The sequence below is a fragment of the Heteronotia binoei genome, chromosome 11, assembly GCF_032191835.1.
Source record: "Heteronotia binoei isolate CCM8104 ecotype False Entrance Well chromosome 11, APGP_CSIRO_Hbin_v1, whole genome shotgun sequence".
Taxonomy (NCBI): domain Eukaryota; kingdom Metazoa; phylum Chordata; class Lepidosauria; order Squamata; family Gekkonidae; genus Heteronotia; species Heteronotia binoei.
Genome location: NC_083233.1, coordinates 17,491,215 through 17,505,242, shown reverse-complemented (window position 1 = coordinate 17,505,242; position 14,028 = coordinate 17,491,215). Strand labels below are relative to the sequence as shown.

The 14,028-nt window shown below is 44.0% G+C and overlaps 1 protein-coding gene across 1 annotated transcript in view; it reads left to right on the top strand.

Annotated features, from left to right (window-relative positions):
* Positions 1-14,028, top strand: part of LOC132579566 (fibronectin type-III domain-containing protein 3A-like) — a 115,672-nt gene that overhangs the window by 26,339 nt on the left and 75,305 nt on the right. Inside the window, exon 2 of the mRNA XM_060250021.1 lies at positions 12,440-12,579. Within this exon, the coding sequence (XP_060106004.1) occupies positions 12,469-12,579 (111 nt within the window). The 5' untranslated portion in view covers positions 12,440-12,468. The remainder of the gene's footprint in view (positions 1-12,439; positions 12,580-14,028) is intronic.

The window sequence follows — 14,028 nt, the reverse complement described above, 5'->3', positions numbered from 1 at the left end:
GGATCTCTGTGCCTGTTGCTCCTTCCCCCTCCCCAGTTACGATTGCCATGTTTGTTATAGTAAAAGGTATGGCACTGTTTTTATTTTTTGGAGTTGCTGTGAGCCAGTAGAACTCACAGTAGGCACCTCAGTTTTATTTTTGACTTCACATAATATTTATATTTATTTATACAAAAGTACTTGAAAGTTCTATATCTCATAATGTTTTCTGAAGTCTATTGCATATACCTTACTTTCTCTTTCCATAATCGGAATAAAGACGATTAATACTTTTTCTAAAAAAAAAAAATGCATTGTTTTCTCACATAAAACTCTTGAAAGAAAAAGACACCTAGAGGCTGTGCCAGCTAAAATCTCAGTACCACTCACAGGGTATTTCCAGGCTGGAATTTTTGAAATGGTGGCTTCTTGTGATAGCTTCAAAAATTACCGAGAGCCTGTGTTCGTTAGAATGTCTGACTCAGGCTGGTCTTTATGGTTGGAAAGGGTTTGTCTCAGACTAATGGTGTATCAGCAGCCAGGTGATAACCACTGTGTGTAATTGTCATTTGAGTTTGATCTCCTCTTAGCATAAATTGTCATTGGTACAGTGAACCAAATCTGTGATACACACACACACAAGGAATAAGGCCCATTGTGGGGCGAAATACAATGGGTTCTAGAAAGAGGCTCTGGACGAGTGCCTTCCCATCCTTTTTGTCTTCCCACCAACCCAAGTGAAGTCATTCATTCCCCCAGCACCTCCAGAGGAGCTGATATCTGCCATCTGGAGAACAGTTGTAATTCTAAGTGATCTCCAGTCCTCACCTGGGGATTGGCCACAATGGCTCCCAGCAGGAACTGGCTGGTTAAGAGGGTGGAGTCTGTGGCATTGTACCTGTCTGATATCCCACCTCTCATATCTACAGGAATATCCCAACCTGGAGTTGGCAACTGCTAAATCACACTGGCTGTTCTTGGGAGGCTGCTGCTGAACGGGAGCAAGCAGCCAGATCTAGTTAAGTCATGCCAGTCAGATGGTATCAAGTCACCCAGAGGGTGCTGCCAGGCCTAGGGTGACCAGGTGGAGCCTGAAGATCTTCTGGGATCACAACTGAACTCCAGACAACACATCTCTCTTCCTCTGGAGAAAATAACTGCTTTAGAGGATGGACGCTGTACCATTCTATTCAGCTGAGGTCTCTCCCTTCCCCAAACTATGGCTTCTTTTGATTCCACCACAAAATCTCCAGGAATTTCCCACCAACCTGGAGCGGGCAACTGTAGTCAGGACTGAGTCCAAGGGGTTCTCCCTCACAGGTTGTAATAGGCCTGCGAAGGGCCTCCCCACCATTTTACTGAGATAACCAAGCTTGGTTGTGCTTTAGTGGCAGAAGCAACAGTTTCTTTCAATTGCCTAGTAACAGCTACTGCCTTGTAGCTTCCCCAGTGACCCAATCTTTATCTGTCCTGGGTCTGGCAGTGGGCAGGGGTGGGAGACAGGGGAGACAGCCAGTGGGAGCCCAGAGGTGGCGGGTGATGCGTGATGGGCCAATGGTTTATGGAATGCACCCCTAACCAATGGGAGACCTGGATTTGGCCTCACAACAAGGCTTTTGGATGTATGTAGGATGTATGTATGAAAGGATGTATGTAGCACACATGAAACCGATGGAGTAACTTGTCCTCCAGAACCCATTCCCCCTTCCTTCCCCCTTTGCACCCTCTGATCTCTCTCTCGCTCCCTTTTTAGCTCCTCCTGCTCACACTCTTCTCCATCTCCTATCACACTCATTCCCCCCACTACCCTCCATCCCAGAGTCTGGTGGCTCCCTTCTCTCCTGTGAAGTAGATTCCCTTTAGCTCCTTGAGCCCTTAGAAATGTTTCTATATAAATATTTGTAGTACTTTGAAGACAACAAGCACCTGAGCAGCAGTGATGATATCTTGGTTTTTGCTGATGCAAGCCAAACCTAACAAACACTCTCCCTCCTCCTAATGGAAGAGAAGATGCGTAGGCGGCTCAGCAGCTTTGAGGCCTACAAGTTGTTTCAGGAATGGTGAGAGCTGTGCAGTTAGCTTGTAGTCCCAGACATAGAACAATAGCGTGTGGGGGGGGGGGAGTGTGGGCTGGAGAGCACACTTTCTCTGAGGCCCAGCCAAACACAATGCTCTGTTGAGGCACCTAGACAGGTCAAGGAAGCAAAAGCTCTCTTCTCCTGTGAGCCCAGCGCTCATGACTTTGCACTGCCCTCTGCTGATTGAGATATTGTGTTGTTGATTTTGTTGTCCCGTGACAGCTGACTTGCGGCAACCCTGTGGGGTTCTCAAGGCAGCAGAGGTTCAGAGTCAGCTTGTCATTGCCTGCCTCTCTGTCATGACCCTGGTTTTCGTTGGAGGTCTCCCATCCAAATACTAGCCAGGGCTCAACCCTGCTTAGCTTCTGAGATCTGACGAGATCAGGCTAGCCTGGGCTATCCAGATCTGATGAAAATATTACCTAGCAGCATATACATCTTTCTTTCATTATAACTTTGGAGAGCAGGAGTGGACATTTTAATCTGCACAATTCAACAGGACGCTCTCTTACCCTGTCCCTCTCCCTCACTTTGATATCTTCAGTTCAGGGGCATTCCTAGTGACTCTAGTCTAGAACCTTATGCAAAAGTCCCAGAATCATCGCATGCCCTTGCCACTCCTCGCCATCAGGGCCAAGCCATGCCCAAGCAAGGGCTACCAAGTCAGCTCCTAGAGAGGGCACGCATACATCGTGCTGTAGTGGGAGCCTGCTCTCCCCATTCTTTCCCTTCATATCAGGGGGAGCAGGACCACGGGAAGTTGGATCTATGCCTAGCTCATGGCAGCAGCCCAGGATGACATGAGGCTAAGACTGCTCCTGCTTCAGCATTTGGATGTGGACATCAAAAGCTATAAATAGCCGATGACCTACTTTCCAGGGTTATTGTAAGAATGATATGAAGCTCTGCAAAGCTCTTAGAACAATCTAAAGTACTATATAATCACCAGGTTAGTGCTGTTAATATCTTCGCAAGAATTTCCTTCAGATTTCAATTTGACAGTCACAGCTTTGGTTCTGGCTAGAACTCATCATGGAAGAATTCACACACTCCATATGTGAGTACTTCACTGCCCCTCAGGTTCTCTGAATTGCCTCTGGATATAAATGACAGACTCTTTGAGGGCAGCTTCAAAATAATAGTTGGGGAAATACAAATGTTTCTGAATATTTTTCTTACAACTTTGGTGTAACCTAGCAAATCCACTGGAGCATTTTTAGAGGGTAGCTGTGCTGGTCTTCAGTAGAACAGCTAGATTGGAGTCCAGTATCACCTTAGTAACCAACATGTTTGGGGGGAATATAAACTCTTGAGAGTCAAAGTTCCATTATTCAGATGTTAGTTGGATTGGAGATTGAGATCTCCAGTCCTTATATCCCATTCAGAAGGCGGGAGCTGTGTTGCAAAGAAGGAACTCAGGATACAGAGGTAATCAGCTTGATCAGAGCAAGAGGTCAGATGCTTGGGGGCACAAAATTAGCATCTGTAGTAAGAATCCTATCCCTATCCAGCCCTTGGGGCTGGGGGAAGTCCACTGTTCTGACCTTTTGTGAATGAACTCAGATTCCGCAATCTCATGTTGTAATCTCCTCTTGATGCTTGTTTGAGGTCTGCAATTCTTAGGTCAGTAATGGAATGACCTGGAAGATTAAAATGTTCCCCTACTGGTTTTTGAGCGTTGTGGTTTTTAATGTTGAATTTATGTCCATTTATTCTTCTGCATATAGGGACTGACCTGTTTGTGCGATGTAGAGAGTGGAAGGGCATTGCTGGCATTTGATGGCATATATAATTTTGGAAGATGAACAAGCAAATGCATCTGAAATGTTATATTTGGTGTTGTTAGGCCCAGTGAGTGTGTTGTCAGACTGAATATGGGGTTAGAGTTGGCATCTTGGTTTGTTGCAGGCCTTCTCCCAGAGTTTGTGTCCACGTTAGCAAGGGCACTGTTGGTGAGAAACTGTCTGTTAGGAGGCATGAAAAGGTTTGCCTACTAATGCCTGTCAGATGTGTACCATTGTTCAGAATATGTAGGTTGTTAATGATTTGTTGAACATTTTTGAAGTAAGAGCTGTATGTGACCACCAGTGGTGTTCTGTTGTTAAGAACATAAGAGAATCCATGTTGGATCAGGCCAGTGGCCCATCCAGGTGCAATCAGGAGGCCCACCAGTGGGGCCAGGACACTAGAAGCCCTCCCACTGTTGCCCCCTCCCAAGCACCAAGAATACAGAGCATCACTGCCCCAGACAGAGTTCCATCTATACCCTGTGGCTAATAACCACTGATGGACCTCTGCTCCAGATGTTTATCCAACCCTCTCTTGAAGCCATTTGTGTTTGTAGCTGCCACTACCTCCTATGGCAGTGAATTCCATGTGTTAACCACACTTTGGGTAAAGAACTACTTCCTTTTATCCGTTCTAACCCGACTGCTCAGCAGTTTCATTGAGTGTTTTATTTATTTAATTGCTGTTTTATTTGGGCCTATCTTGTAGCAGGTTATGCCTTGGTATCATTCTGGCATTGTTGATCTGTTTCCTTGCTACATCAGGTGGGTATTGTACTTCCAAAAACATCTGCTGTAGATCTTGCCAGTGAGAATCTCTGTCTGAGGGGTCCAGTCTATTCCCAGCTGGAGTACTTTAGCAGCAGCTGACTCAGTGGCTCCCTTCAGATTGTGTTAAGCACTTGGGCATGTGTTTATAGCTTTGAAAGGTGCTACAAGGGAGACTCCGCCAGCCTTGGACATCAACATAGAGATGGTTGTCTGTTGCATGATCTAAAATAGAGAAATGAGGCATAAAATTTTAAATACTGATGATCCTGGCTCAGTCCATATTATTATTATTATTAAATCATAGGAACAATATCCAGCCCTCTGTTTCAGTGTGAGATTCTCCATATAAGCTGTATGTTTGTTGTATGATTAGCTTTCTGCATTACAAAACTGGATTCTCTGTAAATTATGCATATTCAGTATTTTCGTTTTGTGTAATCTGTGTAGGCTGGTCACAAGAAGAGGGAAGCTCAGAAGGGCACTGAATCATTGCATGCAGACATAACACAAAGTTTGAGACTTCCTTTGACGTTTTCTTCCTTTTTCAGATCTGCCTTAAACTAAGGGCTGGGTTCTTGCGCAGTTGAATTCTGTGTTTGTGTAAAGTGCTTTGGTTGTACTGGTGAAATACAGATGGAGGCTCAAAAAGTAACTTTGATTACTGAGTATGATGGAGCATCTTCTGTTTGCTTCCAGGCTGATGTAAATCCTCTTTGACCTGAGAGTACAACCCAGTGGCTATACCTAGCTGTGTGCCATGTGGGTGTCATAAGTGAGATGTGCATTCTCACTCTGAGGGTATCTTGACATGGGAGACTCCAATCTGTCCTTCAAGGAGGCACTCCCTTTCCCCTGTTGGTTTTCTGCCTTCTTACCGAGAGCAAGCTTTTGGTAAGTGCTGCTCAGCAAGGCCTCTTATGACTCAGCAGAAGGCACCTACCATTTCTTTTTCTACTTGCACCTGCTTCTTCTCATTTCTTTATTCTATACCTCAATTCCTCTTTTTGGTGTACTCCTTTCCCCTCTACCTGAAAGTGGAGTGGATGAAGCAATTGAGCATTTGAAGAACATCAGAGTTTCAGATGGCCTAATTTCTGATTAGAATATCTCCCCCCCCCTTCCAAAAACAGGAAGGGATTACTTCCTGGTGCAGTCAAGTAGACCCAGACCTGTAGATGAGTAGAGGCAGCAAGAAGAGCATGTTGCACAAATCAGAGGATGGAAGAATTTTGGTCTTCGCAAGAGCAGGCCACAGGGAGCCAGAAAAGAAGGAAGATTCTGTTTCTGACAGCTGTGACTTTGGTCAGAAGGGTCTTGGAATTAGGAGCCCTATCTACCAGGAAAGGTCTGTGTGTTTTTCACAAGGACAAAGCAGCCCTAAGAACAGGTCAGACATTTAGTCCAAAGGCCAATATTTGGTTCCACCTTTCTCAGGAAATATTATTGCCTTCATTCTGCCTAAAACCATCTGACCCAAAAGAAAAGGAATAGTACATGCTAGATGGGAAGAAAGGTATAAATGAAATAAATAAAATAAAAATATATTTGCAGAGCCATAAGGATCTACATCAGGTGCACGTCATCAGTTTGTAAAATGGACTCTCTCTTCATCTTAGTTAGCCTACCCAACAAGGGGCAAAAAAAAAAGCTTAGTGTGGCAATGTTAGACGCTACAGTGCCTCTCAAGTGTTTACCAAGCTAACAATTACATCTCACTCCATTAATAGTGCTGCAACTAATGCAGCATTGGATGCTGGAACTTCTGTTGTGGAAATCTGTAAGGTGGGCACATGGTCATTTCTATCAGCCTTTGTCCTACAAAATGCTACAAAATGAATTCCTTTGCCTCAGCTGACACAGCCTTTTGAAGGAGGGTGTTACATCATGTGGTGTGAGTAGACTGACTTTCCCATCCAACATGGGACACAACTGTATTTGGATAGCCCATTTCATGATGCCCTCCCCCTCAGAGTGAGTAAGGAATATTGGCACTTACCATGAGAGTTCCTTCTGCTCTGAGGCATGGAGGGTGTCTTGTCTCATCCTGACTTGAAGGTGGGGAATAACAGGCTGTTTTCTCCATGTTCGTGCCTTCTCATTTCCTGTTTCCAAAAATGCTGAATTGGGTTTACTTAGTATTTTAGTATCAATCAGGGGTGTCAGATGTGCAGTCCACGGGCCGTATTCGGCCCCTGCAGGGCTGGTATCCAGCCTGGGAGCAACAGACCGGTTGGTGTAGTGGTTAAGTACACCGACTCTTGTCTGGGAGAACCAGGTTTGATTCCCCACTCCTCCATTTGCACCTGCTGGAATGGCCTTGGGTCAGCCATAGCTCTCGCAGAGTTGTCCTTGAAAGGGCAGCTGCTGTAAAAGCTCTGAGCCCCACCCACCTTACAGAATGTCTGTTGGGGGTGGAGAAGGTAAAGGAAATTGTGACTGCTCTGAGATTCAAAGTATAGGGCAGGATATATTCTCTCCCCTCCCACTTCACCTCAGATTAACCTCCCATGCTTTTTAAAATGTTTTATTATCATCAGTGGGTGTCTGAAAGCAACACATTATGGAGAGATCCCCCTTTCCAGCTAATAATAATAATAACCTAAGAGCACGGCATGCAATCTTTATTAGTGGAAGGGGACAAGAGTCCAGTAGCACCTTGAAGACTAACAAAATTTGTGGCAGAGCATGAGCTTTCGTGAGACACTGTTCAGTTCTTCAGGCTTGCTTATTATTCATTTAGTCCATTTATTCATTGTATTCTCCTGGACCAAAGTTAGACCTAGGTGTCCTGTCTCATTACCAATGATGATATCTCCACGCCCACTACCGCTCTGCATATCACACCTAATTCAATCACGCTTATTGCCATTTGGCATTTGAAATCCACTTTATAAAGTTTATATCTCCAGTACCCTGTGTTACATTTTATGGCACACATGGTCCGGCCCAGCGAATGGACAATTATGTCAGATCTGGCCCTCCTGCTTTAGGAATTACCAAACTGAGGGAAGAGGGTGATTCTGCCCAAGAGACAGGAAGTCCGGAACAATTTTAGTCTTGCTATCTTGATAGGCAGATGAGAATCACCCATGTTAAAGTGCCTTTTCTTCCTCAGAGCAGAACGAACTCTCACAGTAAGTGCCAGTATTGCTTTCTGATGGTGTTTTAATGTGCCATAATGCATTGGTGCAAATCCATTTAACGTATCTGTGTCTTACAGCATGAGAAGCCGAAAGCTGCGCTCTCGTTCTACTGATAAAACAAGTCCCAGTGGAAGAATAAAAGCACTGAACTTGAGGTTGCTCTACACAGTCACGCTACTTCAACAGCTGTTAAACAGCTGTTCCCTAGTATATTCATACTTGGACTTCTTTAAGGAGCGCATGGGCTGAAAAGCAGCAGAAAGCTATTCTAAAGGCTCAAGTGATTGGCTTAAATGAGCACTAAATGAGCACTCTCGTAGCTGCTGTGTAAGGTCAGGGGTTTGTTTCCATGTTGCAGATAGGGAACTGAGCCTAAGATTGTCTGAGACCACCTAGAGAGTTAGGCTAAAGTGATGTTTAAACCATGGGCTTCCAGGTTTACAGTTCACACTTCGAGTCACTGTGCCCGCTTTGCATTATTGCTTTAGCAAATGCCAGCAAAGAGAAAAAGCTGTAGTAACTTCCTTGTTTGGAACAGATTTTTGCCTTGAAGCCCTTTGCGCTCTAAGGACATTTAGTTGCCTGCATCAGTGTTTATCTTTACCAGCAGCACCTTTTACTGGACTGGGGCCCTGCTAAATATTGCATGTATCCAAGCAGGGGTTTTCTTTTTTGGCAGTTTCTGCTCACCATTCACTGTCATTGCAGGCCTCATCTTAGAGCTGATTCAAACATCTAGGAAAAGTATGCAGTATAATCTTGCCGAGGCGTTACCATTTACGGCTGGGGAATATTGTGTTTCTCTGCCAGCAGCCAGGGAACGTCTTCCCCTTAGACTCATCAGAGGCTAAACTAGATAGTGTTTTAGAAGTTTTAAGAGACTGTATTTCTCTGGATATCATTTTAGTACTGGGGCTAAATCAGTAGGGCATTGGGGACCTTTAGTAATATTTGATTTTGTGTATTTTAATTGTTTAACATAAATGCTCGGAGCCTGTAGTATATAAAGTGTAGCATTCTAAAGCTCAAGTGATTGGCTTAAATGAGCGTGGTAGCTGCTGTGTAAGGTCAGTGGTTTGTTTCCATGTTGCATATAGGGAACTGAGCCTAAGATAAATGCTGGGGACTTGTAGTATATAAAGTTCTGGGGCAGTGATGCTCTGTATTCTTGGTGCTTGGGGGGGAGGGCAGAGTGGGAGGGCTTCTAGCCCCACTGGTGGACCTCCTGATGGCACTTGGTTTTTTTGGCCACTGTATGACACAGAGTTTTGGACTGGATGGGCCATTGGCCTGATCCAACATGGCTTCTCTTATGTTCTTTAAAAGGTTCTCTTCCTTCCCAGGAACTCTGCCTGTCTTATTGACAACCTTCAGAGCTCCAGGTCCAAATATTTTCTCCTGTCAAGGTGACACAGGGCCTCTTCTGTTATACTGAACAACAGGGCCTCTTCTCAAAGATTTCAGGTTTTCACGGCTGGTAACATCATTAGGGTTTGTAGAATCAGAACAGCAGCCAAGAAGGAATGAGCGCCTGCTCCGGCTGCAATGCCACTGAGGATGTTCTCCGCAGCTGAGAACGAAACGTCTGGAAGGAAAACTTTCTCCAGTAGAACACGGCACTTGATCCCGAAAGATTCTACAAACCCTAATAAGGGCCTCTTCTGTTATACCATCTTGCTTGTGGAATTCCCGCTGCAGGGTGTGCAGAGCAGTTGTCCTCATTAATGTTTTTTGATCACCAGGTCTTGTTTACTCAAGTTTTTGGGTGAAGTGCAAATTCGTGGATCTCCCCCCCCCCCCCCCGAGCAGCTGATTTCTTATCCTTTCTTAGTCTTCTGGTGCTTCTCAAGCAGTTTTTAAGGAAAATATAAGCTGTGGAATAATGTTTAAATAGGCTGTGTATAGCACTCTTAAATAGGTAGATTTCAACAAATTCCGCTGGAGCACTATCTCATCTTGTGACCAGCAAACTGAATTTCAAAACAGTTCTTAAGATAAGATTACGGTTTTGTTTATAGATTCAGGTGGGTAACCGTGTTGGTCTGAAGCAGCAGAACAAAATATGTGCCCGGTGGCACCTTTAAGACCAACAAAGTTTTATTCAAGGTATAAGCTTTTGCGTGCACACAGACTTCTTCAGATACAGCGTGCGTGCGCACAAAAGGTTATACCTTGAATGAAACCTTGTTGGTCTTAAAAGGTGCCACCGGGCTCAGATTTTGTACTTTTTGTTTATGACATTGTATCATGCTGTTAGCCTGAATTTGGGAAACTCTCAAGTTGTCACCTGCTGTCTTCTCCCCCACCCCGCTACCACCTGCAACTCAAAGATTTAAAGCATGTTTTTCACAGCTGGTTATTTTTAAACTAATAATTTGAATGCTTGTTTAGCAACCATGCTTCATCCCAGAGGGCTTTTCCCTAGTTGTGTTGTTTTGCTGTGTATCGAGGTGTGTTGATTGAGCTCGAAGAAGCATAATTAAAGCAAGAGTCACCTGAACTACCCTTCTGTGTGGCATTCGTTCCCAGAGCCTTTTTAAATTTCTTCTTTATTTTATTTATTAAATTCAACTTTTAGGCTGCCCTTCTCTGAAAAACGGGGCTTTTTAAATGTTAGTCAGCTAGTGAATACTAATACTGGGTCTAGTGTGGCAGAAAAGTATCTTTTTATGTACTTGTTGATTTTGCTTCAGCCTTTGCAGGATGCCTGCTGTCCTTCAGTGATATGAATGATATTGCTGAGAGCATTGGAATACTGCAGGATGCTCTAGAAGGTTGCAGCAGACTGCCCTTTAGTGAAAAAAGATCTGGCAGCCCGGTGTTGGGAGGTGACTAGATGGGGCAGATTATAGTTCTTCTGGAAAAAGTACAGAGGAGAGGACAACCAAGATGATTAAGGAGTTGGAGCACCGTCCCTATGAGGAAAGACTGAATGAAGAGTGTGGAACTTTGCAGTTTAGAAAAGATATGACTCAAGGGAGACATGATGAAGGGTTATAAAACTTTGCATGGAGTGGCGAGAGTTGACAAAGAGAACTTTTTCTTTTTCCCAAAATGCTAGAACTCGAGGACATCCAGTGAAGCTGATGGGCAGTAGGTTCAGGGTGGACAAAAGGACATACTACTTTACACAAATGTTTCAAATGTGGAATTTGCTGCCAGAGAATGTAGGAATGGCCAAAGGAATAAATAGCTTTAAAGGGATATTAGATTAATGGAAGATAAATGTACCAAAGGCTACTAGCCATGGTGACTATGACTCCACATTCAAAAGCTCTAAGACCCTGAATCCCAGAGCCAGGAGACAATACCAGGGGAAGGCTTCAGTCTCTATGGCCAACAGGCTGTCTAGAGGAACTGATTGGCCATTGTGTGAGACAAGATACTGGACTAGATGGACTGTTGATCTGGTCCAGCAGGACTCTTTTTATGTTCTTGTGTTCTTATGTAACAGCACATCCAGACAAGTTTTCATGTGGGAGAAAGTTTCTTTCATTTCCTCATCAAATTCCTTGGGACCCACAGACAGCTGAGCTGTATTCTCATAGTCCTACCTTCAACACTGTTGTTTGAACTGTTCTTGGGATGAAAGAGAAATAGCTGTAGAGATACCTTTTTATGTACACCCAGAAGACTGTCATATAGCTTACATGGGTGCGTGTGTTGTCTGTCGATTGTTTGTTCCTTTGCTGTATAATTTGGTTTCATTATCTATTGTGAGCCACTCTGAGCTGTCAGAAAGATGGGCTAGAAATATTTTAAGTAAATAAACATGCATGCTGCACTTGCAGTCATCTAGTCTCTAGATAAGCCAGAGACCTCCATGTCTTGTGAAGAGTCTGATATGCTAAAGTGCTGCAAACCGTTCTCATAAGAAACCTGGATAGGTCTGCATCTCTTGTAAACATATTATATTGGGCAGCAACTCTGAGGAGCTTAAGGGAAATAATTTGAAAGGTGCATACAGTTACGAGACTCAAACTCGACTTTATTTGTTCTTCTGAAATGATGGTGTCCAGTTGAAAGTTGGAGAGTCAGTTTGGTGTAGTGGTTAAGTGTGCGGACTCTTATCTGGGAGAACCGGGTTTGATTCCCCACTCCTCCACTTGCACCTGCTGGCATGGCCTTGGGTCAGCCATAGCTCTGGCAGAGGTTGTCCTTGAAAGGGCAGCTGCTGTGAGAGCCCTCTCCAGCCCCACCCACCTCACAGGGTGTCTGTTGTGGGGGAGGAAGGTAAAGGAGATTGTGAGCCGCTCTGAGACTCTTCGGAGTGGAGGGCGGGATATAAATCCAATATCTTCTTCATCTATCTTCATCTTCGAAAGTCACCTTGCTGCATGAAGAGAGGGGAACATGTATGGTTAAATCTCAATGAAATATGAATGCAGGTGTTAAAGTTAGCTAATGCTGACAAGTCACATTTTTTTGCATGTCTTTTAAACTATAGCCCTAGTTCTGAATTGAGAGGACTGATCGGTTTGGTGTGTGTGTGCTGCTTCCTCTTGTATACCTAGAAGTCTGACCGTTACTCTCAGGCTTTCATGAACAAAATGGATGGCTTCACTTGAATAGAGAAAACCAGTCAGGTGAACGTGTTCCCAAGTCAAAAGCTCAAAGCTAATTATTTGTGTAACACTTCAATAAAAATGACTGATGTTGGACCTGTCTTTTGTTTCACCAGGTGGTCGATGCAAGAGAAATTGTTAACGAATGGTCATTTCAGCTATGATGGCAGACCAGCCACCTCCATTAGAAGCCACACCTATTTTGAATGAAGTGCCACTTCTACCTCATATGGTCAATGGGGACACCACACAACAGGCAAGTGGATCAGCACAATGCGAAAATCGCCAAGTTACTTGGTGGAGTTGTCGTTCCCTTCTACAAACACATAGATACCTAGTCCCCTTGGAGCCTGAACTCTGTAATTAGTATCATCCAGGGAATCTGGTAACAAGCTTCCTGTACTACTTTTAATACATACAGAGGCCATAATTGTGCTCCTTCTCCTCCTTAGTGTGCCTGTTGTTATCTTTGAAAACTAAATTGGATGGTTAGATATATATCAGTAGAGGTGTGCAAGAAAAAAAAATCATTTTTTTCCTGGATTCAGGTAAATTGGACACAGAAATATTGGTATTTTGTGGTATCTCCCAATCCCAATCCTGGTATGCTATTTGGATTCTGTAAATATTTGGGAAACCCAAATTTATTCAGATCTGTTATACCCTATGGGGACCATTAAAGTCAATGGCAAATCTCCTGGTGTATATTCAGTGGTTGGGGGTTGAGGTAGAGGCACCAAATTTGCAGCGTAGCTGCTGGTGCCTCTCCTCAAAAGAATGTCCAGGTTTCAAAAAGATCGGACCAAAGGGTCCAGTTCTGTGGGCATTGAAAGAAGGTGTCCTCATCCTCCATTGTTTCCAATGAGGGGAAAATACCAAGGCAGTACACATGTATTGCTTTTAAAGATTTAAACCAGCTCTGGCTGTTGATATAAATTTAACAAAGTGTGACTTTAGTGCAGATAAATTTAGGCATTCATTGTACTGACGGCATTTCTGGCTGGATATTTTCAGTATTTCAGTCTTCTCCAGGAAGGCAGGATCTGATCCAAAGTCCATAGCAGGGTCTCTCAAGCAGCAGGAGTCAGGCTCAGACTAGCAGCTGTAGCCAAAGTCAGGCACACACTCTCCAAACCTCTTTCAGCAATGCAGACCCTTGTTTTTATGCTCTTTGCCCTTGTGCAGAATTTCAAAAAAGAGCAAACCTTTGTGATTGGCTTAAGAGCAGTGTTTTCCCTTAACCTAGCCTATTTTCTACATTGCCACTGCTCCTTTCTGCTTCTCTTCTGTTCCCTGGGAAATGGGTGGGGAAAGCAAGATGGTTAGCTGGACTTTTGAAGCTAGCAACAACCTTGCAAAGTTGCAAACCTGCGATGCAGTGCCATTTGCAAGTGCATTGCAGTGATTGGCTCTAAGGCACTACAGCTCCCCCTAAAGTGCTTTTGCCATTGAGCTGCTGAGATGTCTCTTCCCCCTCCCTCCTGTTACCCTGGAAACCAGAGCAAAAAGGCGGGAAAGAGCTAGATGAGAGAAGTGAAAGGTGACTTTGCAGCTCCTTAACGTTTAAGCTTCTCCAGCAGCAGCTGTTCTGTAAAGCCGAATAAGTAATTCAGTATCATCTGTATCAGTAGCTGAATCAGATTCTCTAATCTATATTCATCTTGGGAAATACCTGAAAAATACCAATAAAGTATTTTTTTCAGGT